This window comes from Phalacrocorax carbo, chromosome 16, assembly GCF_963921805.1.
Source record: "Phalacrocorax carbo chromosome 16, bPhaCar2.1, whole genome shotgun sequence".
NCBI lineage: Eukaryota > Metazoa > Chordata > Aves > Suliformes > Phalacrocoracidae > Phalacrocorax > Phalacrocorax carbo.
The window spans coordinates 5,581,309-5,603,744 of record NC_087528.1 but is presented as its reverse complement, the minus strand read 5'-3'; the positions used below and the strand labels follow the sequence as shown (position 1 = coordinate 5,603,744).

At 42.4% G+C, this 22,436-nt stretch overlaps 3 protein-coding genes across 6 annotated transcripts; 2 read left to right on the top strand and 1 right to left on the bottom strand.

Annotated features, from left to right (window-relative positions):
* DDX5 (DEAD-box helicase 5) lies at positions 1-7,079 on the top strand. 3 transcript variants are annotated; one of them, XM_064467125.1, is made up of 13 exons: positions 1-151; positions 1,588-1,753; positions 1,902-1,998; positions 2,082-2,215; positions 2,337-2,402; positions 2,852-2,993; positions 3,070-3,230; positions 3,399-3,571; positions 3,734-3,844; positions 4,077-4,138; positions 4,218-4,277; positions 5,529-5,753; positions 6,317-7,079. In XM_064467125.1, exons 1-13 carry the CDS (start codon positions 120-122, stop codon positions 6,697-6,699), a joined length of 1,812 nt encoding a protein of 603 aa, XP_064323195.1. In that variant the 5' UTR covers positions 1-119; the 3' UTR covers positions 6,700-7,079. The 3 variants fall into 3 exon arrangements, with proteins under 3 accessions (XP_064323195.1, XP_064323196.1, XP_009503052.2); XM_064467126.1 differs by having other exon boundaries at positions 16-127; XM_009504757.2 differs by lacking the exon at positions 1-151 and having other exon boundaries at positions 1,538-1,753.
* Positions 7,080-9,680: 2,601 nt separating this feature from the next.
* On the top strand, positions 9,681-15,700 carry POLG2 (DNA polymerase gamma 2, accessory subunit). Its single transcript, XM_064467127.1, has 8 exons — positions 9,681-10,275; positions 10,529-10,655; positions 10,804-10,909; positions 11,295-11,468; positions 12,512-12,652; positions 13,534-13,614; positions 14,211-14,311; positions 15,186-15,700. Exons 1-8 carry the CDS (start codon positions 9,741-9,743, stop codon positions 15,349-15,351), a joined length of 1,431 nt encoding a protein of 476 aa, XP_064323197.1. The 5' UTR covers positions 9,681-9,740; the 3' UTR covers positions 15,352-15,700.
* Positions 14,973-21,963, bottom strand: MILR1 (mast cell immunoglobulin like receptor 1). 2 transcript variants are annotated; one of them, XM_009508676.2, is made up of 9 exons: positions 21,857-21,963; positions 21,722-21,766; positions 20,382-20,669; positions 19,766-20,050; positions 19,117-19,239; positions 18,580-18,669; positions 17,418-17,480; positions 17,011-17,064; positions 14,973-15,255 (listed from the first exon to the last, which is right to left on the bottom strand). In XM_009508676.2, the coding sequence occupies exons 1-8, from the start codon at positions 21,897-21,899 to the stop codon at positions 17,018-17,020; spliced, it is 984 nt and encodes a 327-aa protein (XP_009506971.2). In that variant the 5' UTR covers positions 21,900-21,963; the 3' UTR covers positions 14,973-15,255; positions 17,011-17,017. The 2 variants fall into 2 exon arrangements, with proteins under 2 accessions (XP_009506971.2, XP_064323198.1); XM_064467128.1 differs by lacking the exon at positions 19,117-19,239.
* Between the last annotated feature and the right edge of the window lie 473 nt (positions 21,964-22,436).

Below are 22,436 nucleotides of genomic sequence, written 5' to 3'. Positions count from 1 at the left end.
CCGGGCGCCTCGGCGCTCTACATTCAGTCGCCCCCACCAACGGCGTTGGATCTGCTGCTGGCCTTTCGCCACCCGCTTTTAAGTGACCGGGATCGTCTCACCCCACCGCCATCATCGCTATGCCCGGGTATTCCAGCGACAGGGATAGAGGGTGAGTCCGGGGGCCCGGCCGGCGCCAGCCGCCGCCAGCGTCCGGACTCTTAGACCGACCATGGGGCTCCGGTAGTTGTTTTCCGGCCGCTTAAAATGGCGGCGGGGGTCGGGCCCTGCAGCCCTTCTCCTCAACTCTTGTACTCTCGGGGGCTCCGGGGGAGGTGAACCGGGTTTAGGAGGCCTTAGTGCCAGCGGCCGTCGGGCGTGGGTGGCCGCGCAGGCGGGGACAGGGCGAGGTCCACCCGCCTCAGCGCAACCCCCGCTTCCCTGTGGCCGCTTATGAGGGGCGCTGATGGCGGGTTTTGAGGGGGAGTGTGAGGGACTCGTCCCTCCAAACATGGATGGTCGACGCAGAGCTCGATCCATCGTCCGTTCGTGGGGGTGGGCTGGGGAACGGCGGGCTGGCTGCGGGTTTGTGGGTCAGTGGGTTGGCCGGGAGCTCCGTCGGTGCCGAAGCCCTGGGGAGCTCTCGGTAGGGCGGTTCCCTTTCCCTCCTCAGAAGGGACGGCGGCTCTAGCTGTTGCCGGCAGAAGCCGGCCGGCTCCCGCTTTGTGTTGTGTAAGCGGATGTTAATGGCCGGCCCCGCCATGCGGTGACTGAGGGGAAATCAAAATGCCGGCTGCTGCTGCCGCCTTTGTTCCTCCTCCTCCTCCCCCCGCCCAGCTCAGACTCTAAAATGGCAGCGGCTGGAAAATGTGGCGTAGACAGAAATGAGAGACAAAGGAAACAGCGCTGGCAGGAAGCAGCGGCCGCTCAGCCCGGTCCCCTCTGGGAGCGCTGTGTTGTGCGGGGAAGGATCGCTCCTTCGGCCGAAATCGGGGAGCGATCGGGGCCGGGGGGGAGCCCCGCGCTCGGATCCAGCTTAGCGGTTCTCTGCGCAAGGCTTGGCGGTGCGTGGAGCTGACAGAACCGTCTTCGGAGATGAGCCTTTTCCGAACAGAGGGACCTGACTTAAAATGTTAACGTGAAATGCGTGGTCTCGCCTGTCTTTTGGGGTACAGAAAAGACGGTTTACAGGAAAGTTAGCCCAAGTGTCCCTGCCGCTTTCTCCAGGCTGGTACAATGGGAGTGTCAGCTGAGAGGGAAACCATTTTGATCACGGGGTAATACAAAGGTTCTAATATCCTTACTTTGCTAATGTTGTAACTTGCTAATAGATCTCTCAATTTTGTTTTATGGAAACTGTAAAGATGTGTTACCCTAGCATATGAGTTATACCATACTAATATACGTATTACCTTAGAAAATGAGTTGTAGCTAGGCAAATTGTGGCATCTGCGACTTAAGCATGTTTTTTTTAAAGTTTCAGTACCCTGTAGGTAGGGTTTATAAATCTGAATTGTAAAGCTGCAGGATGGGCCACGAAGATAGTGGTTAATTGTATAAGAGGAGGACCAAAATGTTTCTTGGATTCTATGTTATGATTTTCTCTAGGTTTGGAGCCCCCCGTTTTGGAGGAAGTAGAGGTGGACCTCTCTCTGGGAAGAAATTTGGAAACCCTGGGGAAAAACTTACAAAAAAGAAATGGAATTTAGATGAGCTGCCCAAATTTGAGAAGAACTTCTACCAAGAACATCCTGATGTAGCTAGACGTACTGCGGTATGTACCCTGTGCAACTCATGCAAAAGTAAACAAATAAGCTCAAACAACCGGGGGGTCATGGGGCCCAACAGGCATGGATAGGGTAACTTAACAGATAACTTTGTTGTCAAAGCTTATTTCCAATAATAGGTTTTTTGCTTTGCAGCAAGAAGTTGAGCAGTACAGAGCAAGCAAAGAAGTCACAGTTAGGGGCCATAACTGTCCAAAACCAATTATAAACTTCTATGAAGCTAACTTTCCTGGTAAGTGAAGACTACTACTCTACAGGCTGTTTTTCCAGACTTGATTTAAGACAGTCTAAGTAAGTTTCCATTTTCTCTTCAAGCAAATGTTATGGAAGTAATTCAGCGGCAGAACTTCACTGAACCAACTGCTATTCAAGCACAAGGTTGGCCTGTCGCATTGAGTGGATTGGATATGGTTGGAGTGGCACAGACTGGATCAGGGAAAACATTGTCTGTAAGTTTTGCCTGTAGCATGGAACACTGCAGTATTTCAGCAGTGAAAGCATGGCCTGCATAGTGCAGGCTGAATGCTTCTGGAAAGAGATTGTAATGAGACTTTTCTTTCTTGCAAACAGTACTTGTTGCCTGCTATTGTGCATATAAATCATCAGCCATTCCTGGAGCGAGGAGATGGACCTATTGTGAGTATTCCTAAATGAAAGGGGATCTTAATTTCTAGAGAATGGGAATTTTTTGTTTTTACAGTCCAATTGTCCATGCTCACAAGAGTGCATAGCTGTATTGTGTTCTGTATGACTAAAGTGGTTCCATGTTCTGGTAGTTTCCCAAGAACATTCCATAAGTTCTGACTGGATTGTCCTTAAAATTATACAGAACAGGGCTAGATGTCCCATTTTGGAAACTGCTATCCCCTGGAAGCTAGTGGCTTTCAGATATCCTACTCCACAGCATAGGTCAACGTTTGGTGCTTGAGATGCTAGGTAATTTAGTTTGCTGGCTTGAGCTACTTAAATCTGCTTTATTCATCCTGACACTGAAGTAATATATGGCAACCTTTCCATTTAAAATTAGTATCAGACTAGGAGCTTCGAATAGGTATTGAACTAAAAGCTTGGCATCTGATTTCTAGTGTCTTGTGCTGGCACCAACCCGTGAACTGGCTCAACAAGTGCAGCAGGTAGCTGCTGAATATAGCAGAGCATGCCGTTTGAAGTCTACATGTATTTATGGAGGTGCTCCAAAGGGACCACAAATTCGGGACTTAGAAAGAGGTATGGATAAGCCTTGATGCATCTCTCTAAGGCCATATGAAAACTACTTCAGCTGACTTTACCACTTCATTTTTAGGTGTGGAAATCTGCATTGCAACGCCTGGAAGACTTATAGACTTCTTGGAAGCTGGAAAGACCAATCTCAGGAGGTGTACTTACCTTGTTCTTGATGAAGCTGACAGGATGCTTGACATGGGATTTGAACCTCAGATCAGAAAAATTGTGGATCAGATAAGAGTAAGTATAAATGGTTCATGCATTTACCACTGTGACAGAAGAAAATGCCACTAAGCTCATTAAAGCAAATGCAGTGCAATTAACTCTTTCAGGATTGTCTGGGTAGATTTTTTTGGTTAGACATTTGACTCTATGTTGATCCTGTGCTGACCTAGTCTGCTTCTCCAGCCTGACAGGCAAACTCTGATGTGGAGTGCCACATGGCCAAAGGAAGTAAGGCAGCTGGCTGAAGACTTTTTGAAAGAATATGTACACATCAACATCGGTGCATTAGAACTAAGTGCAAACCACAACATTCTTCAGATTGTGGATGTGTGTCATGATGTAGAGAAAGATGACAAGTAAGTAGTCAGTGGGGGCAAAGCTTTCATTATCTTTTTTTAATGGTTAGTTTTAGAATTGTGAAACTAACTTGTCATGATGGATCTTTGAAAAATCAGGCTGGTAAAACTAAACTTGCTCAGTACAAATGAATCCCAGCGCTAACCTTTATCTCTTAATAGGCTTATTCGTTTGATGGAAGAAATAATGAGTGAGAAGGAAAACAAAACAATTGTTTTTGTGGAAACCAAAAGACGGTGTGATGATCTTACCAGAAAAATGAGGAGAGATGGGTGAGTCTAATGGCTTGCATTTCAGTGAGCCACCCCAATAGTCTGACCATGCTCTTGATACTTCATGAGTGACCACTAACCATGGTGTCAAAACTGTCAAATACAGTGACACCAGGTGTCAGCTGAAATGCTAAAACTGACTCAGAAGCTGTTTGGAACTTGCCTGTACCCCTGTCTTTGACTAAAGCTACTCAGGGAATGGGCCGAGGTCAATCAAGTTCTGTTTTTTCAGGTGGCCAGCAATGGGTATTCATGGTGATAAAAGTCAGCAGGAGCGGGACTGGGTTCTAAATGGTGAGTAATTTGGAAATTTCTAGAAGTGTATGATCCATGTTTACTTAACAAAGAAGCTGACGAGTTGCTTGTGTTACAGAGTTCAAACATGGGAAAGCACCAATCCTGATTGCTACAGATGTTGCATCCAGAGGTCTAGGTTAGTACAACTCGTAATGCCAGTTGCCCAAAGCTATTTAAAGAAAGTCTATTGCTTTCTTTAACCTCTGCATTTTTCTAAGTTTTCTTCACATAAAGGTGCAGTCTTTGTGGCAAGGCCTAGGCATGACAATCGGAGGACTCGAGGGGGATGGAGGACTAGTGGAAATGATCGGCTGGCTGCTTCCAGTCAAATAGAGAGGTGAAAGCTGAGAGCATTGTGTGCCAGTAATCTTCAAAAGGCAAAGATCATCCTTTAAACTACTACCCCATAAACTGTTCTCTCATGAAATAAGCAGTTTCATTCACAGTTCACTTTGCCCTGGTATTTCTCTTCTCTCCATGCTTTGCATGATTTGCCATGGTGCAGTACTGTTAGTTTTGTGCATACTGTCTGCTGTGATCTGTGGGTCTTTGAATTTCAGTGAGTTTGCTGAAATGTTGAAGAAAATAATTACAAACTTCAATGTTCAATGAAATTTTTTTCAACCATGAAATGGAGAGAGCAGCTTTAAAATGTACTAAGCCTTGTACAAATTGGTGAGTACTGGCACATGAAATCTGAGAAAAAGTCCACCTCTCACTTTAGCAAGTGGGGCAGGAAAGCAATGGCTTTTCAAATGCCTTTGAAAGTCGAAGTTCCTCCACCTATACATAGTCGTCATGTCGAGACCTGCCAGAGAGAGACACATTCTCAAGTGAACCCTGGCTTCTTGGAAGCGCTTGCCTAGACGAGACACAGTGCATAAAAACAGCTTGGTGACTTTGGGGGGACAGGTATGTTTTTCTTGCAGCTGCGGTTCAAAGGTCTTGGCAAGACGAGCAGTGTGGCCCCTTTTTTTTTGAGCTTCTAATGAGTGTGTATGTGAAGGACCTTGTATGTTTTTACTCTAAGGTCCTCAAATGAGCACATGAAGAGGCTGCTGTGAGCTTTAGTGGCCCTACTGCAAGAAGCATTCAGATGTCACTTGATGATTTGTAAAGGGGACTCTTGAGTTGGGAATGACAAGCAAATGCATACTCCTTTATGGTAAGGTTTTGGATGACAGGGTGGGTGATGAGACGGGAACAGACGGAGTGTGCATAACTTTCTCTTCCACAATACTCATGCAGAAATGGATAATTCTAACACTGTTCTTTGCAGCCATTATTTCCTTTTAAAGTACTATTGTCTAATGTTTATCTTCGATTTGGCTGTTGTGGTGTGCAAAACTTTGTACCTTGCTTTTTGCCACACTGCAACACTTTACAGATGTGGAAGATGTGAAATTTGTCATCAATTATGACTACCCTAACTCCTCAGAGGACTATATCCACCGAATTGGACGAACTGCCCGCAGTACCAAAACAGGCACAGCATACACATTCTTTACTCCTAACAATATTAAGCAAGTAAATGACCTCATCTCTGTGCTTCGGGAGGCTAATCAAGCCATCAACCCCAAATTGCTTCAGCTGATTGAAGACAGAGGTTCAGGTAAGTACTGTTCTTGACCACAGTGCATAGCTTTCTTCTCAGAACAAAATGGAAACTCAAATTCCACCTCCAACCTCTCTCCAAAATGGATGTGGAAGGTGGTTTAGCTACTGGTTATGGTGACACAAAAAGGTATTTATTAACACCAATGCCAAAAAAAGCAACACCCCCTCCCCCTTGAGTGCTCTACATGTTGTGGTGCACCTGTGGCTAGTGCTGGCCAAAGATGTGCTTCTAAGTATCTGCCCTGAAATAAAACATTTAGGGCTCTGTTTTTTTTGGCCTTCTCCCATATGGCTAAGAAGGGTGGACAAGTGTCCTATTAGCAAGATGGAAGTGACTTTCTGCCTTGATCCCACCACTTGTGTTACAAGGGAGAGTATATGACTCCCAAGTTAGATGGCTTTCTCTATCAAAAGAGTCTTCATATGTGCTGACCCGAGACTCTAATTAGATGGAGACTGTCCAGCAAGGCAAGCCTGTTATATGAGCAGAACTAATTTGGTGGTATGTGAAATGCAGCCTTTATGATGTATATAACTGTCTCTGTCTTTTTTTGATAGGTCGTTCCAGAGGTGATCGACGTGACAGATATTCTGCGGGCAAAAGGGGTGGATTTAGTAGTTTTAGAGAGAGGGAGAACTTTGAGAGAAACTATGGTGCACTAGGAAAGAGAGACTTTGGAGCAAAAACTCAAAATGGGGCCTACAGCGCCCAAAGTTTCAGTAATGGAACTCCTTTTGGAAACGGCTTTGCGGCTGCAGGCATGCAAGCCGGCTTCAGGGCTGGTAACCCTGCAGGAGCTTACCAGAATGGCTATGATCAGCAGTATGGAAGTAACATTGCAAATATGCACAATGGCATGAACCAACAGCAGTATGCATATCCTGCCACTGGTGCTGCTCCTATGATAGGTTACCCAATGCCGACAAGTTATTCTCAATAACTTAGTGTATTTAAATGTCTTCAGTTTTTCATAATTGCTCTTTATATTGTGTGTTATCAAAACAGGATAGTTATTTAAGAAATGGGTAATGCAGAAATGACTGCAGTGCAGCAGTAATTATGGTGCACTTTTCGCTATTTAAGTTGAATATTTCTCTACATTCCTGAAACAATTTTTAGTTTTTTGTACTAGAAAATGCAGACAGTGTTTTCAAAGTAAATGTACAGTGATTTGAAATACAGTAACAGAAGGCAGTGCATGGCCTTCCAATAAAGATATTTGAAGACTGAATTTTCTTTCAGATGGCAATTTTCTCAACATGTGCACAACTTTACATTAATGGAATGTCAAATGTTTTTATATTAAATTCTAGAAAGGTTTCTCAACTGTGTCTGATTAAACATTTAAGCTTATACAAAAAACAGCCTTGCCTTGATTGGGCTAGATTGCTTAGCATGGCAGGCTCTGCTTTGATGGGGAAGAAAACTAAAGCTGGCTTCTAAGTAACTGTTAGAAACAGTGCTCTTCCTTGTCTTGCTAGCGTAGGGCCAGTTTTTGGAGAAGATCCACTGGAGTAATGGTATAGCTAAAAGCCGTGCGAATCAAAACTGCGGTGGTGTTGCCCATGAGCTGCTATGAGCGTAGGAAGCTTTTGCAGCACCATAACTGTCGCCTTCACAGGAGCGTATGTGCAGACTAGGCTTGAGTGTAATGTATCTACAGCTGTCAGGCCTTGTGAGATGGCATGCGGGCTTACTATGAGCTTCAGAGAAATGGGAAGATCTTAGTATTAAAACTTCAAATTATACTTAAACTGGTATTGAGCAGTGATTTCTTTATGGAAGTGGGGGGAGGGAAGTGGGCTGGCTGTTGATCCATGAACATCATGGATTTTTTTGTTTCCTCCAAGGCTTGTAGTACATGTGAATGACTAATCTCAAAGCACTGCCCATGCTGAGCGAAGCAACAGCATCCTTGATGAGGAGCATAGCTGGAATAATACTTGATCCTGGGGTTAAAGTACTTAATGCATTCAAGTATGGTATATTAAAATTTCAGTTAATACTGACTTTCTGTTCCTTTCTTTCACTTGTTTATCAGTAACGATTAGTTTAACAGTGCTTAACTATGGCTTAAGGTATTTGAGGTTGACTCTGTCCATGAATCAAGACAAAACCCTAGGTTATTTTGAAGCCAAGTCAGACTATTTCTTACACAATCTTTTTTGCTAGCCTGTGCTTAGCTCTTGGTGATTGTTTTCCTCTAAGGCTTGCTTTGTGCCTTTCTTAACTGTAGCCTAATCTTAATTGTGTTTTTCTAACTTTTCTGTGGATGTCTATCAGTTGACAGTACTTCTGTGATCATTCACTGTTGTAACGAGAACTTCAGCTGAGTCTGAAATACTACCACATTTGAGTCTATAACTGCAGTTGACAATGTGGAAGGAGTCTTCAATTGGGTTTGCAACATTCCCTTTGGCCAGTGCCATCAGTGTTTAAGACAAGGAAGCAGGTGGTTATTTGTCTTTGAAATATGACATTGTTACATTTCCATCCAGGTCAGCTGCCTGAAATGAATGGAAAGCTTATTCTTGTTTTTATAACTTTAGTCTAAAAAAAAAAACACTGTAGGAAACTTCCAGCTTCTGAATTAGAATTGACACACTAGGGTCTTTAACAGTGGTGCTAAGAACAAGTAGCCTCTTCTCCCTTTAGGTAGGAGGTAGCACCAGCTGATTTTGTTAAAATGAAACCCAGACAGGTGTTTGCAAGTCATACTGGTTGAAAATGTGCTTTGGAAACTTAATTGGGAAATCTTGGAAAGAGATGGACCGTGTGACTCTTCCAGTTTTTAAGGATTGTAGAGTCTTGGTTGACTTAAGTCTAATTATGTGGTCAAATCAGTTGCCTATAGAAGCTGAAGTAATGTTAAACTTTAACTCAAAATTTCTGACTGTCTTGCTTCTAGATCTGTGATGTGAGTTACTGGAGTGCTACTTCTGACACATTTTTTTTCTTAAATTTTTATTTAACCAGTAAGCACAACTTTGAAACAGGACTGTTGAATTTTTTTTGCCTCACAGTCTTACCAAATGACCATCACTCGGGCAGCATTCCCTGAGGGGAAGGGGTCTTGGTCAGTGTGGGGTTAACATTTGCATATAAAATTGAAAACCAACCTCTAGTAAACAGTGTTGATTTAGGGCGATACTGTGCTAGAATCGAGCTCATGGCAAATAGGCTTCAGAAGTAAAACTGTAACTAGCAGTACTCTTGCACCTAGGTGTAGCAGCTGCCCCAGTAGCCTACTACCTCCTTGTCTTCTCAATTCTCGGTCGGTCCCGTGGGCCTGGACTGCGTCCCAATGCTGCACTAAGCCCGACTCGCTGCGATTTAACAACGTCCATTTTTCATGTCAGCCAGCTCGCAGAATGGTTCCTTCTCTCTTAAGCTCCACCTTCTGGCACTGCCACAAAATGGTGATTAAGCACGTATGGAAATTTCCATTGCGAACCAGAGCGACGTTCGCGCAGGGGGCTGCAGCTACGCCTTAGGTTGCGCGGTGCTTTCTGGTTGGAAAGCCGCGGATATTGCTTCAGATCCTACGAAGCAACGTCTAGCTGCTGAGCTCTGTAGGGGCCTTTCCGCTAGAAATCCTCCGTTTACGTGTAATGACAGCGAAGGCTGAGGTCGTCTTTCCCCCCTAGAGACGGGCCTTGGCGCCAGGGAGCTCCGGACGGCCGCGCCCCACGGCGTGGTCAGGCGCTCCCTCCTGATACATCCGGCCTGAGCCGCGGGAAGGTCGGGGCCGGGCCGAAGAAAGGGCAGGGAGCACCGGCCGGGCCAGGGGCGATGGGCCGCGCCCGGAGACGAACGGGCGAGGGATGGTGGGGGCGCCCCCCGGGTGCCCACGCGCATGCTCCTCGCGGGCCGCGCGCAGGCCTCGTTTCCCGCGCAGGCGCAGTGCCCGCGCCGTGCGTGTCCCCGTCCTCTGTCGTTCCCCCCCCCCCCCCGCCATGAGGGACGCGGGAGGCGGGCAAAATGGCGTCGTGCTGCTGCCGAGGGGGCCGGTGGGGCGGCCGCGCTCCCCTGAAGCGGCCCCTGCTCAGGCGGCGGGCTCCCGCCCTGCGGGTGGCGGAGGCCGCGTCCCCGGCCCGGCCCTACGTGGCGGCCGGCGGCGATGAGGCGGCGAGCGGGGAGGAGCTGCTGGAGGTGTGTCGGCGGCGGCACTTCCTGCGGGGCGGCGCGGAGCCGCGGCCGGCGCTGCCATGGCGCGCCTACCTCAGCGGCTGCCACCCGGGCTTCGGGCCGCTGGGCGTGGCGCTGCGGGGCAACCTGGCGGCGCAGTGGTGGGACTCGGCGCTGGCTTTCCGGGAGCAGGTGTTCGCCGTGGATGCCCCACTCCGCGGCCCGGCCGCCGCAGGTGCTCGGCGTGCCGGGCAGGGGCTCCGGCTGCTGCACTCGGAGACGCTGCGCGAAGCCTTGCGGGCCGAGGCCTGCGTCCGGGAGGCAGGCGGTCTTTCTCTGGAGGAAGTACTGGGAACGGCGGGGGTGCTCCGGGAGAGCCTGCTTCCCGGTAGGTGCCCCGCACGCCGCCGCAGGCGCGAGGCGGGTGTCCGGAGGGAGCCGGCACTCGCCTGCTCGCGTTCTCCTTTTTAAGAGCGAAGGAGCTGCCTTTGAGGGAGCTTCCCAGTTGTGCTGGGAAAGTTTCATCTGCGTGCTGTGAGTTTGTGTCCTCTTCAAGGACCGGAGCAGCAGGAGTGCCGTGGAGCGCTTCGGATGCTTTCCCGTTCTGTGGCTGCTAAAATCAACAATTTGTCTTCTGACAGGTGCTTTGGAGCAATACGTTAGCTGCTTAGAATTGGTGAACAAAAGACTGCCTTGTGGCCTTGCTCAGATTGGAGTGTGCTTTCACTCTGTTCCAGAAAGTGAACATGATAACAACAACCTTAGAAGGTAGAGTAATAAAGGGATTAATCCCTTTTCATACATAAACCGACTGTTTGCACTTGTTTCACTTTTGGATTATTTTTGAATACTGTCTCTTGCTTTTTCCCTGTTATTTTTGAAGGAGTTAACTTGCTGACCTTGCTATTGTTTAAAGAATAGGCGAAAGGACCGAGTCTTTGCTTGCATGGTTTAGCTCTCCCAGGACTGCAGGACAGTGGCTTGATTACTGGTTACGCCAGAGGCTGCAATGGTGGAGAAAGGTAACAGCAGTGTGTCCGTGGGAAATCTGGGCCTGCTCCTTTATATCTAAAAGAGAGGGGGAATAGAAACCCTGAGCAGTTTTATGGTGTTGCATTGCTTGCCTCTTCTTGTCACTGAAATGCATGTATTTCTTGAGAGAAACCAAAAAACTACTTAAGTTTTTGACAATTAATGAAGTCATTTACAACGTGACTTGCAGAAATGCAAATGTTTTGTGTTTGTGATTGATTTGAGATCAAAAGGGTGTCAAACAATAGATTTGGGCTGTAATTCATAAAAATCTCTTGCTGAAAATCATACAGCTCAGCTTGCATTGCGGACTTGTTTTTTGCAGTTAATGCAGCATGCACAGTAGTGATCATCTCGCATATCTTTGATTTTCAGTTTGCAGTAGGCCCATCTAACTTCAGCAGCAGTGACTTTCAAGACGAAGAAGGAAGAAGAGGATTTAATTTACATTACAGCTTTCCTTGGGGGACGGAAACAATAGAAACATTGAAGAACCTTGGTGATAGTGAACTGTTAGAGATGTTTCCAGGGGATAGTTCGAAATTACTTGTAAGCTTTACTGTATTAAAAACCTTTTTTGATAAAGATGATAACGTGTGAGAGAAATGGTTTCTTTGTTGGTCCAGTTGCTTAGCATGTGACTATCTGTTTTCCTTTTGCTTTGACAGCAGTACAATTGTTACTCTGCAGTCAGACCTTCATTTCCAAAGCAGATAAAATACTGTTGGGTTTGTGGTTTTTTTTGCAAGGAGTTAATTCTTAGAAATCAGAAATTAGCTATATTGACAAGACCGCTATTGTCAGTTGCATAGCCTTTACCTTTATCTGTGAGTAGATGTCAAGACAAACTCAAGTCTGTGTTTGGCAGCGTTAAGTTCTCATCAAAATGAACCTGTAAATGTTTTTTCTTTCTGTAGCTTGTCCAATTTCATCTATGTAGAAGTATATGCGGGTTAATGGATTATAAACACTGTAAGTGGCTTTATAGAAGTTGCCATGCTCAGGAGGGAGAATGGAGCAGAGGGAAACCTTTCCAGTGAATATATCAGAGAGGCACAAACTTCTAGCGAATGGCAACGTTTGAGAAGTCAGGCTGAACAGTTAAAACGAGAGTACCGTGGTATTTTACCAGTAAATTGCAACCTTTTCCTCGTTGCAGTTCTGTGTCTTTCCTGGTTTTGCAGCTTATTCCTATACAGAAGGCATAACGTAACCTACAAAATGGTGGGTTATGTAGTGATTTCTCAGAATGTGGGGGACATATCCTTGTGGTCACTTGGAAGTAATCTACAAACCTCCAAAAGAAAATGCAGAGTTTCAGGTGTATAGGCCATAGATTTAAATGTATGATCAGTGAGGCAGAACAAGAAAATAACCCCATCTTGCTCTAACCTGCTTTCCTCAGTGTTACAATCTTATCTAGTTACTGTTACGCTTTTAAGATGGCTTGTAACTTCTTAAAATATATGTCTGATTGTATTTTAAATGTGATACGGGTGCTTGAGCTCAATGCCTCATATATTTAAAGTAAACAAAAGCCCCTTTAGGACATTATTTGAGGTATCCTTTGTTGTGTTTTTTTTTCTCTTCAGGGCCGAGATGGAAGGAAGAATGTTATTCCTCATGTTCTGTCTGTGAGTGGAAATCTGGACCGAGGAGCATTAGCATTTCTCTTTGATTCTCTACAGCTAGCTGAGAACCCATTAACAAAAAGGAAAAATTCACAGAGAAAGGTAACATTCTGTAGGAAGTGTAAGGAAGAATGGATGATGGAAGGCAAGGGCAGATCTAAGTACAAAACCCACAGACAATGTGATAAATTCAAGCATGGAACTCTCTCCCTGTCCCTCACCTCCATCCTCTGTTCCCTTCCCCAAGAGGTACAGACAGAATTTGTTTCACAGGTAGCAATAGGCTGGTGCCATGGGACTGCCTCTGTGGTCCTTTTCATCCACATAAGCAGCCAGCAATTTTTCTCTCATTCTGAGACCACCTTTCCTGTTTTACCTTCTCTCTGATGAGAAGGTAGGCTCTTGCCATGCAAGTGATGAAGGAGTTAAGAGGAATTGGAACGTAGCTGCTGTGCGTGGCAGAGAGGAGTTTTGTCTCTTCTGGCAGCATTTGAAGGTTGCTGAGAAGAGTGGAAAAGGTGGGTCATAGGTGGTGGTGGGCATTTCCCCAAGGACCATTGTTATTCCCACTTTTCCCCTAGTTCTCTGGAGTTGGAGTGCTAGCTTTCAGACAACACTTGTTAATCAAACAGCCACTTGGTCTTTAAGAACAGGCCATAGACTGGATGGTAGCTGTCTGCTGGGCTGCCTCTGATCACTCTGGCTCCATTAAAGATGATGGAGCTCTGCTAACAAAAAATTCTCTCTTTCCTGGGGCTCGGCCAAAAGGGAATAATTTCTACCACGCTAACGTAGCTGGCATGTGTGCTAGTTATATGAAATATAGCTTGCTTCTAATTCAGGGTTTTGTGTTAGGAGAAAATTTTGCATGTTTAGAACCTTAATTTCAGTGAAAAAATTTTAATGTTTCCTAGATCTGTTTAGAATTTCACACTAAATACATTTAGTAATCTGGTTGTTTGTTTTTTTTTTTTAATTATTAGGTGCTTAAGCTTCATCCTTGTTTAGCACCTCTTAAAGTGGCCTTGGATGTAGGAAAGGGTCCAACAACGGAGCTGAGACAGGTGCGTTGTAAGAAAGTATTTTAATTTTAAGCATTGACTTTCTGTGTGACCTTCTGTTACAATTCAGACACTGTTTATGTTGTGGGGGAAAAAAATCATGCTGCTACTTCGATTCTTGAAGATTTATGGCTGTACAGATTTCACAGTGCTTCTGCTATGCAGCTTGTGAGTTGCAGCTGACGGAGTATACTGCAGACAGTGGGTAGTAGGTGCTTTCCTTGCGTTAACACACTGCTTTTAATACTGTTAATAGAGTCGATATTCGTTTCGTGCAAAATTAAGGAAAATAAATCACACAATCCCTCTCAGTCTCTTAACGCATGGGTCACATCTTCAGAAGGATTTTTAAAAAGTTTTTATTTAAGTTGGTCATTAAGCCAGTCCCCACAGAAGGGAGGAGACTTACACTGGCATGTTTTTAGGTAGAAATGAAGATCTAATTGCCAGGCTGCTTCCTACTTTGAGATTTCAGCTAGAAAATTAACACCAGCTAGGAATGCTAATACCATACATACTAGAGTTTTGTGGGCCTCTTGGTATAGGATTTCAAACCCTCAAAGTCTTGTCTTTTAACTTTTGTTTTTAAATAAATGCAGGTTTGTCAAGGACTGTTCAATGAACTGTCAGAAAATAGAATTTCTGTATGGCCGGGTTATCTTGAAACCGTGCAGGTATCTCTGGAACAGCTTTATACAAAGTAAGGAGAAACCGTCTTTTGTAAATTAAACTATGAAGGTGAAAGATGACTTTCTGTGGACTAGTGAAAATATGCCTCTTTTCAGTAAGAAGTCATCAAGTGCAGTAACCACATGACTGAAGGCATGTATCCTGAACTGTGAACTTCAGTTAGTTTTATTACAAAAAGCAATGTCAGCTAGTTAATTTTTTAAATTAAGCCTTTCACATGTTACTGTTGTTTCTCTAGAGCTGTGAAGTACCTTTTGGAGACTCTCCTATTGAAAATAAATCTCTTTAAGATGAGCCATTAACTCGCAGAACTGTTTCCCACCCTCACCCTCCATTTTTGTGTCTGGGCTGGCTGTGTTTTACTCCTAAGTACTATTTCAAATAGCACACAGCCTTGAACTTATAAGTTCTTCCAAGTCTGGAACTGTTACCATTAGTGTATGCAATGGAATTACTTGTGCAGATAAAAACTACTCTTCCAGTTGAGGGCTTCCTACATCATTTGTTTATCAGGAGTAAATTTTGAGCATATCACTCTGCTCATGTCAATGGGTTTGAGGATATTGGTGAATATATTTTCCCCAAGAGAAAATAAATACGAGTATTTGTTCTGTGCAGTAGTCTTTAAAGTAAGTCTGGCTATTGAATAACAGAAGAAAGATACATTATGCTTCTACAAAAATACTCTTGTAATAGGTCACCAAATAACATTATGTACTAGAGTAACTAAATAAAGAAATCAGGAAAGCAAAGAATGTCAACAAGAAAACAGTGGTCTTAGTGCAGTATAGAAAAAGTAAATACAGCTTACTGTCATTTGTACATAACTTATCTGAATTTTTCATACACTAAAAGCAGTAATAGGTGTGCTTGTTTCTTTGCAGGTATGATGAGATGAGTGTTCTCTTCACGGTCTTGATAACTGATGTCACGCTAGAGAGTGGAGTGGTCCAGCTGAGAAGCAGAGACACCACCATGAAGGAAATGATGCACATTTCCAGGCTGAAGGACTTTTTAACTAAGTATGTAACATCAGCCAAAAATATGTAAACTTAAATTTGTTGAATAAAAGGGATTTCTTAAACATCTGTGCCTGAACTGGTCTACGGAGTCATGGACTCAGTAGTTTCTCTGCAAATAGTTCTGCTAAAATGTGGTGGTACATCTCTTTTCTGTCTAATCTAGATCTTCCAGGTCACCTTGAAAAGACAGAGACAAACTTGTCCCCCATTAGCAGGACTAACCATATTTTCTTTCATGTCTTCAGTTTTACTATCTTACTGAAAATACTCCATCCTAACCTAAAAATTCATCTTTCCTCTGTGTATTGCTGACACAATTGTCTCTGCTGGAAAATGGTGTTTTATATAAAAGACTTCCAAATCTTTTTTGTTTATGATTTTTTTGTTTATGTTTTATTATGTTTTAATAACATTGTTAAGTATATTTTGTACTGTTTGTAGGAATGTATTTTAATTACATGGCCTCAGTTCTTCGACATTTAAGCTACTTCACCTTGCACTTGATAAACAAAAATCAGAAATACATTATCAAGAGTAACAGAGGAAATAGAAGAAATAACTTGTAAACAAGCATTTTTTTTAAATAAAAAATGTCTGTACATAGAAAATTGTGGAAAAGACTAATGTGATTATATTTATCGTGTACCCAAGGGCTGTAGTCAATCAGATACAAGAGGTTGCATAGGTACGAAATTAAGTGATTCTGACCTTCTCTATGTTTAGTATGCATGTACAGCTTAAGTCACTGTATTAAAGGGCTCTAAGGTGTATGCAACAAGGCATGCAGCCATGGATAGTCATTAATGTTATGAAACACTTGCCTTAAAATTTTTTCTATGAAGGTGGTGCTTATTTAACTAATAAACAGGTTGTTAACTATTAATTGCTGCATAGTGTAATTATGCTAGGTATAATGCAAGGTTAGCATAGTGTGGCTTACTGAACTCATGCAATTCTACATAAGCTGACTATAGAATGACATTAAAACTACCCAGAAACTTCTAAGAAACAACCTATCCCTACTCTGAGAGCCAAAGTAATATTGAACTGAGAAACTGCCATCCTTGCTGCTAGGTAACAGCAGGTACAGAGGCCAAATATGAATCCTCTAGTGTGTGCCTAAGAGGACAACACAGTTGGGATTTTTGTTTTGTTTTGTTTTTAATACTTGACTAATGCCTTTTGACTATCTTATGTTTGCATACAATCCAGTTTCTTGATTTCAGGAGAACTGTTAAATGTAGAGGAACTTGGGTCTGGGTGAAAGCTTTACATCTTTATTCCTTTCTGTTAATTCATCAGATGTATATAATGCCAGACTATATATTGTGACCAGCAGGATTTTACCTGACAGTGGTTGCATTGCTTTGTTTCATTTTGGGTTTTTTATGGTGCTATTTGGGCAATAAGCTGCTGTTTGTCTAATGGCTTTGCTGTCTGGGTCTTTGTTAATTCCAATTTTTATCCATTCTGCTTTTTCTTTTAAGTTGAAGTGCCTAGAGATTATGACTTGGGGATTTTGCCTGTTAGTAGAGAACGAGTTATGTTGTCTGTCTACAGAATAATTAGGCCAGGAAACTAGTATCTAAACATCATCTCTGTGCAGACTTGGTGGTATTTATCACATCTGAGGACTGGAATGTTCTTTAGAAATACGTGATTAAGTTAATCACAAAAGAGATCTTACCTTATACTCAATCTCTGAAGACCTTTGAATAGACTGTAGCACATGCACTCTTCTCTGTGAAAAGCCAGAATAACATAATTCATAATTGATTTTTTTTTTGTACAAATGCATAACAGAAAAATTCATATTCCATCAGCAACTTGGTCACTAATAACATCTGCACGGTTTTGTAATTAGGCTGTTGAATTTTTGGGTCATAGGATGGTGATAGGCTTTTTGTTCAGGGTTTTTTGTTTGCCTTTTCCCCCCCCAAAAAGAATCTTAAAGTTGTTTTAATTTCTTGATAGTAAGTGAGCAATTTCAATATGTAGCTGCTACTATCTAAACCCTGGCTCCCCCCAGTAAAATCCCCAAAACTATATTTGTGCGCATCAGATGTTCCAATACTTATAGCTTGAGGTTTTCACCTTTTTGATCTTCTCTTCTAATAACAGAACAGTTGACATATTCTTCTTCTTGTTTAACAGGCTCTGGATTAAAGATGATGAACAGCAGTTAACTCAATTACAAGAAACTGACCAGATTTTTTAATCTTTTTTTTTTTTTTAAATAATTTTGAAACCAAGCAGCAAGATTCCACATTGAATGTAAATCTACCATTCATTCTTTAGCGTTCATGGGCCTTATCAGAGCTATCGTCACTGTCCTTGCAGGCTATGTGGGTAGAATGCTAATTGATACCTGGCACAAGCAGTTGCACAGACCACTGAGCTAACACAGCAGAGCAGCTTAAATTCTGTGTACTATAAGAGCAGGAAGGCAGACTTGTTTGGAGAGAATTATTCCCTTTTTGATACTTAGGAAACACGACACCTTTGCTGTTGGTTTGTTTTGGGGGGTTCTTTTTCCCTTTAAAATATTGACATTCACATATAAGGCAAATGAAGAGAACTACAAGACAGTAGCATCGTGGCTTTGGTGTAATGCTTCATTATTGTGTCGTTTCTGCAATTGAAGTAGTACAATGTCTTAACGTAGGTCAGTTGCTTTGTTGTCTAGTGTTACTTCATAATTTTGAACTGACTTTGAGTCTTCTAAAAATTAAGAAATGAAATAAAGAGCTGCTGTGTTCTGAAAAATTTTGACCAGAATGCGGAGGCTATGTAAGTTTTACTTTGCTACAACTTGCACGTAGCCCGCTTTTGTCTCTTAGTAAATGGGATTAATGGGCTTTGCACCTCTGATCTACATACTGTCTTTTAAATTTCTTCTGCTCCGTAATGGCTATTTCAATCTTCGCCATGAGTTCCCTAATGCAATTTGTTTTACTTCTGTTTACGAAGGATTTTTATATAGACCTTCAGTTCATTTAACCAGTTGCAGTTTTGGCTGCGTGGCTGACAGGCAGTGCCACGTGTGGATCCTGAGGGGCTTCAAATAATGCCTCTGCCAGGCACAGTCAGTAGGAGTATTAGCTCACTTACTGAGTGGTAGTAGGTGTCCCCTTCCACTGCTTTTTCAGTACCTGAAGAAATTTGCCCACACTAGCTACAAAAAGTATAATAGCATTCTTCAACCAAACTCTGCCAAGTAAGTTTCATGACGGCATGGGGAGTAACATGAACTTACCAATCTCTGTGTATATGACGTAGTTTTCAGACTCTTCTGCATTCACTGTTGAAGTAAGGCCAGTGGAGGACCTAGGAGACTTAAATTTTTCTGCAAATTGTAAAAGAAAAACAAACACATGCCTATATACATATATTGGTTTTTCTTAGAGAGAAATAAACAGTTCCATGATATTTTCTGAATGCTTGGAGATCTCAGATAATGTGATTCTTATGATAACAACTCCTTAACTAAGGGCATTTTTAATATAATTTCCTTTCTTACTAAGAACAATGAGGTACAACTCCTTCCAACATTTATGTGTATTAAATTAGAAGTTGCTTTGCTTCCCCCAGCCCAGACCTGCCATCTAAAACATAGTGCAGAGGTTTTGCCTTGTCAATGTCATGTTAAGTTGCCTGTACTGGTTGAGACTTGACCACATCCTATAATGCCGGGAGCATAAATCTACTTGTAACATGATGTTTACACACTAAAATGTATAGACAACATAATTGAGCACCTCTGGAAAATGAAACAGACATTCAAATAACTCACTTGCTTTATATGATTTATATGAAGGAATTATGAAAAATGGAATTGCCAGAGCAAATCCTATTACGAGCAGTAGCAAGATCAGCCCAAGAGAAATGATCAGGGTTTGAGAATGGATTCTTTCTTCTGCCAAAATGGAAAACAAACAAACAAAAAAGTGTTTATGTAATGAAATGTTTCATATTCTAAGTATTTTCTGTAAATTATAAATTGAGACTTTGCATTTCTTTCAGCTTTTGGACTAACTGTGATTAATGTAACTAGTCAGGAGAGTCCCAAGTGCACACTGTCACTGCAGAAGGAAGTGAGCTTGCTGCTGCCAATAGACTCTCTCTTTTGCAAGACCAGAGAGGAAAATGAAGCTAGACTCTCCCCAAGGTGGAGCAAGGTCGACCAGGGGTCTCTTATAAAAGTGAATGTTTTACAGTCATACTTCATGGTCATTTCAATTTCTACTATCTAGGCTGTATGGAATTTTATCTTTCTGCATTAATTTTAAAAGCTCATTATTTTTTTTATTGTAAAAAGTTATATTTTGAACATTACATTGCAGGAACAAAATTTCTTGCTAAAAACCTGCATTGTTACAACATTTGGAATTTTGCGTAGTTCCTGTTTATCAACAGTGGTAAACTGTTTCACACATGCATACCTGTTAATGTAAAGTTGAAACTGTTGCTGTATTTTGTATTATTGCGAAAGCTATTTTCAGCCTTGCATTTATAGGTTCCAAAGTCACTAGAGGAATTGATAAATAGAAAAATCACAGCTGCTTCCTTCTTCTGCATCGTCACTGGGGGAGAGATGCTTTGTTTTCCTTTGAAGAATATGTATGTGATAGGAAGAGAGCCATTCTCTGAGAGACAAGACAGGGTCACATTCTGGCCTTTCTGTGCTTGAGAGGTGGGTGAGCTCAGCACTGGTTTGGAAATAGGCTCTGTAAAAAGAAAACTGAAGAGACTGCATCACTGGGTCCAGGACAAGCTCCAAAGCAAGACACAATTAACCAGCAACATGGGCAAATGAGATGGGCACCAAGGAGGGAGGGCTCAGTGAGCCAGATCAGAATAGCGTTGCTGACTCCTAAGGAAATAACAGCCATTTGCAGTAAAGTTCAGCTCTGTAGTCATGGCAGGTGCATGCTGCAGTCCAAAACAGTACCCACCACAAACAAAACCCTGACTCCTGCTGCTGCAGATACATTGCCTCAGACATGGCTATGTGCCCCTAAAATAAAATGTGCTGAGAAGGTATTCAGCAAGACATACCTATAAGGGTGAAGTGGAGACTGTTGCTGTATTTTCTGCCACTGGAGATGTTATTCTCAGCTTTGCATTTGTATTCACCCACGTCACTGGCAGCATTGATAGTCAAGTTAAATAAACCGGGGGTCAAGTCTGGCCTATGCAAAGTGGTTACCTTCTGACTGTCTTTAAAAAACGTGTATGTGACAGGTGGAGATCCATATTCTGAGTGGCAAGAGAGGGTGACGTTCTGGTTCATCATGACATTCAAAGTCCCCTGAACAAGCATGAGCCTGGGATTGGACAGTGTCTCTGGAAAGAAGAAACTTCTGAGTGAATTCAGTGTACCTATCATCCAAGAAACTCTCTGATTTTCCCCAAATATGTTGAGGACCAGGCTATACTTATTTCTCTTGAAATACAGCGTTATATTTTTTTCTGCCTCTGGTAGCAGGCAAGACAACTTTGTATTTTTCAAAATTGGTATCCAGGTTCAACCACTTGATGAAAAATGCATGCCTTTATACAAAAAAGCATTTGCACACAAAGCCAACAGATGTATCCAGATGAACCAACAAAAATACTTTTGAACTACACCAGCAATGAAAATTACAGAAGTATAAAAGATAATATTATGGGGTGTTAACTGTAGGAGAAAGTAACCTTATACGCTAGTTGAGAGAGGTAGCATGGGAACCTGAAAATAAAAGCAGTATTTTATTTGTAGCCATATGTAAACAGGCAGAATTAACCTTGTGTAAGTAGATTACACTTCTGAATCTATCTAAGGCCAGAGCTGGACCCCCCTGAAAAAGCCGAAGGCAACAAAAGCTTCAATAAAGAGGGCGATAGTATGTATGGACAAATTGGGGCTCAGATTCATAACATTTCACCTATCCTGCAAAGACAATTATCACCAGTCTTTACTGAGGTGGATGGGCTACCAATACTTAACCTGGAAAAGGAACATGTAGAATTTTATGTGTGTTTGATAAATGGCAGCAGAAGCCTTGACAGTCTATCAGATTAGTTTGCTTTTATGAGATCATACAAACACATTTGTAATAAAAACTTGTTATGTCTCTTCATAGAAAGTGATAATAAACTAGTCATGACTAAGATAAATTATGATACTTCTAAAGGGGAAAAATATGTTTTAAAAACCTAAAGCAATTTTGTCTCTATAAACAAGCCAGCAAAGAGACAGTTAACTTTGTATAGAAACTTGTAAACTGCGACACTGCATAGACAGGGGCAAAAGATTTAATTTTACATTAAGGTTTGGACATTTTCAAATCCCTCCCCCATTTTTTTAACAGTTCATTTCAGCACATATCCCAAAACAAAAAAAAAAGAGAACCTACCTTTGCCATTTCCAGTAGTTTTCTGAATCTGCTGAGACATTTGAACTAAGAGAAGAAAAGAAAGCTTTCAGACAAGAAACAATGTTTCTTGTTTAGAAAGGTTTGTAATATGTAAGAAGTATGGCCTTTGCTTACAGTAGGAGAACAGTAGAATTGCGAGAAAAAATATTTTCTTCATGCTGAGCAAGACAGCTGGTGGTGTTACACTAATGGTATCTTTGAGGAGTAGCTCTAGGGGTTGAGGAAGTCCTAAATAAGGAAACAGTGCTGATCCTTACTGATGTTTGCGTCAAGAGTTCTTGTTGTATTCCACTTATATTTAGCCTATGGCAGACAAAGCAGTGGGCAGAAGAAGCAGCTGTGGAGTGAGGAACAGCAGGTCGGGACACAACTGAATGTTACATACAGTTGTTCTAAGATGCAGCTGCCATAATCAGCAGTTTTCCATGTGAGAGCTGTATGGTAGAACCATGCTGCCCTGCAGTACACAAGAATGACTCTCTGTTATTTTTCTAGCACTGTTCTTATAAGGGAACAAGATCACTGGTTCATATCAAACAGTCACACACTGGCTAGAAATAATGCAAGTGATCATATGGCTGAGACTAAGGGAGTATGTATACCTTTTTTTTAGCAGCAATGTAATTTTAAAAAATTGTCAAGAAAAGCATATAAAATCTGTGTAAGTTTTTAAGATGCTAGTAAGTATTTATAG

What these genes read in the sequence shown, in the direction of transcription:
- DDX5 (XM_009504757.2), top strand. Translation starts at nt 1,553, where the DNA reads ATGTTTCTTGGATTCTATGTTATGATTTTCTCTAGGTTTGGAGCCCCC. An exon ending in GCGGGACTGGGTTCTAAATG is followed by an intron (nt 4,139 to 4,217) that starts GTGAGTAATTTG and finishes CTTGTGTTACAG; the next exon opens with AGTTCAAACATGGGAAAGCA. An exon ending in TGTTGCATCCAGAGGTCTAG is followed by an intron (nt 4,278 to 5,528) that starts GTTAGTACAACT and finishes AACACTTTACAG; the next exon opens with ATGTGGAAGATGTGAAATTT.
- POLG2 (XM_064467127.1), top strand. Translation starts at nt 9,741, where the DNA reads ATGGCGTCGTGCTGCTGCCGAGGGGGCCGGTGGGGCGGCCGCGCTCCC. An exon ending in GGGATAGTTCGAAATTACTT is followed by an intron (nt 11,469 to 12,511) that starts GTAAGCTTTACT and finishes TTTTCTCTTCAG; the next exon opens with GGCCGAGATGGAAGGAAGAA. An exon ending in CAACAACGGAGCTGAGACAG is followed by an intron (nt 13,615 to 14,210) that starts GTGCGTTGTAAG and finishes AAATAAATGCAG; the next exon opens with GTTTGTCAAGGACTGTTCAA.
- MILR1 (XM_009508676.2), bottom strand. Translation starts at nt 21,899, where the DNA reads ATGAAGAAAATATTTTTTCTCGCAATTCTACTGTTCTCCTACT. An exon ending in TCTCCACTTCACCCTTATAG is followed by an intron (nt 20,051 to 20,381) that starts GTATGTCTTGCT and finishes TTCTTTTTACAG; the next exon opens with AGCCTATTTCCAAACCAGTG. An exon ending in TTTCAACTTTACATTAACAG is followed by an intron (nt 19,240 to 19,765) that starts GTATGCATGTGT and finishes CCATTTTGGCAG; the next exon opens with AAGAAAGAATCCATTCTCAA.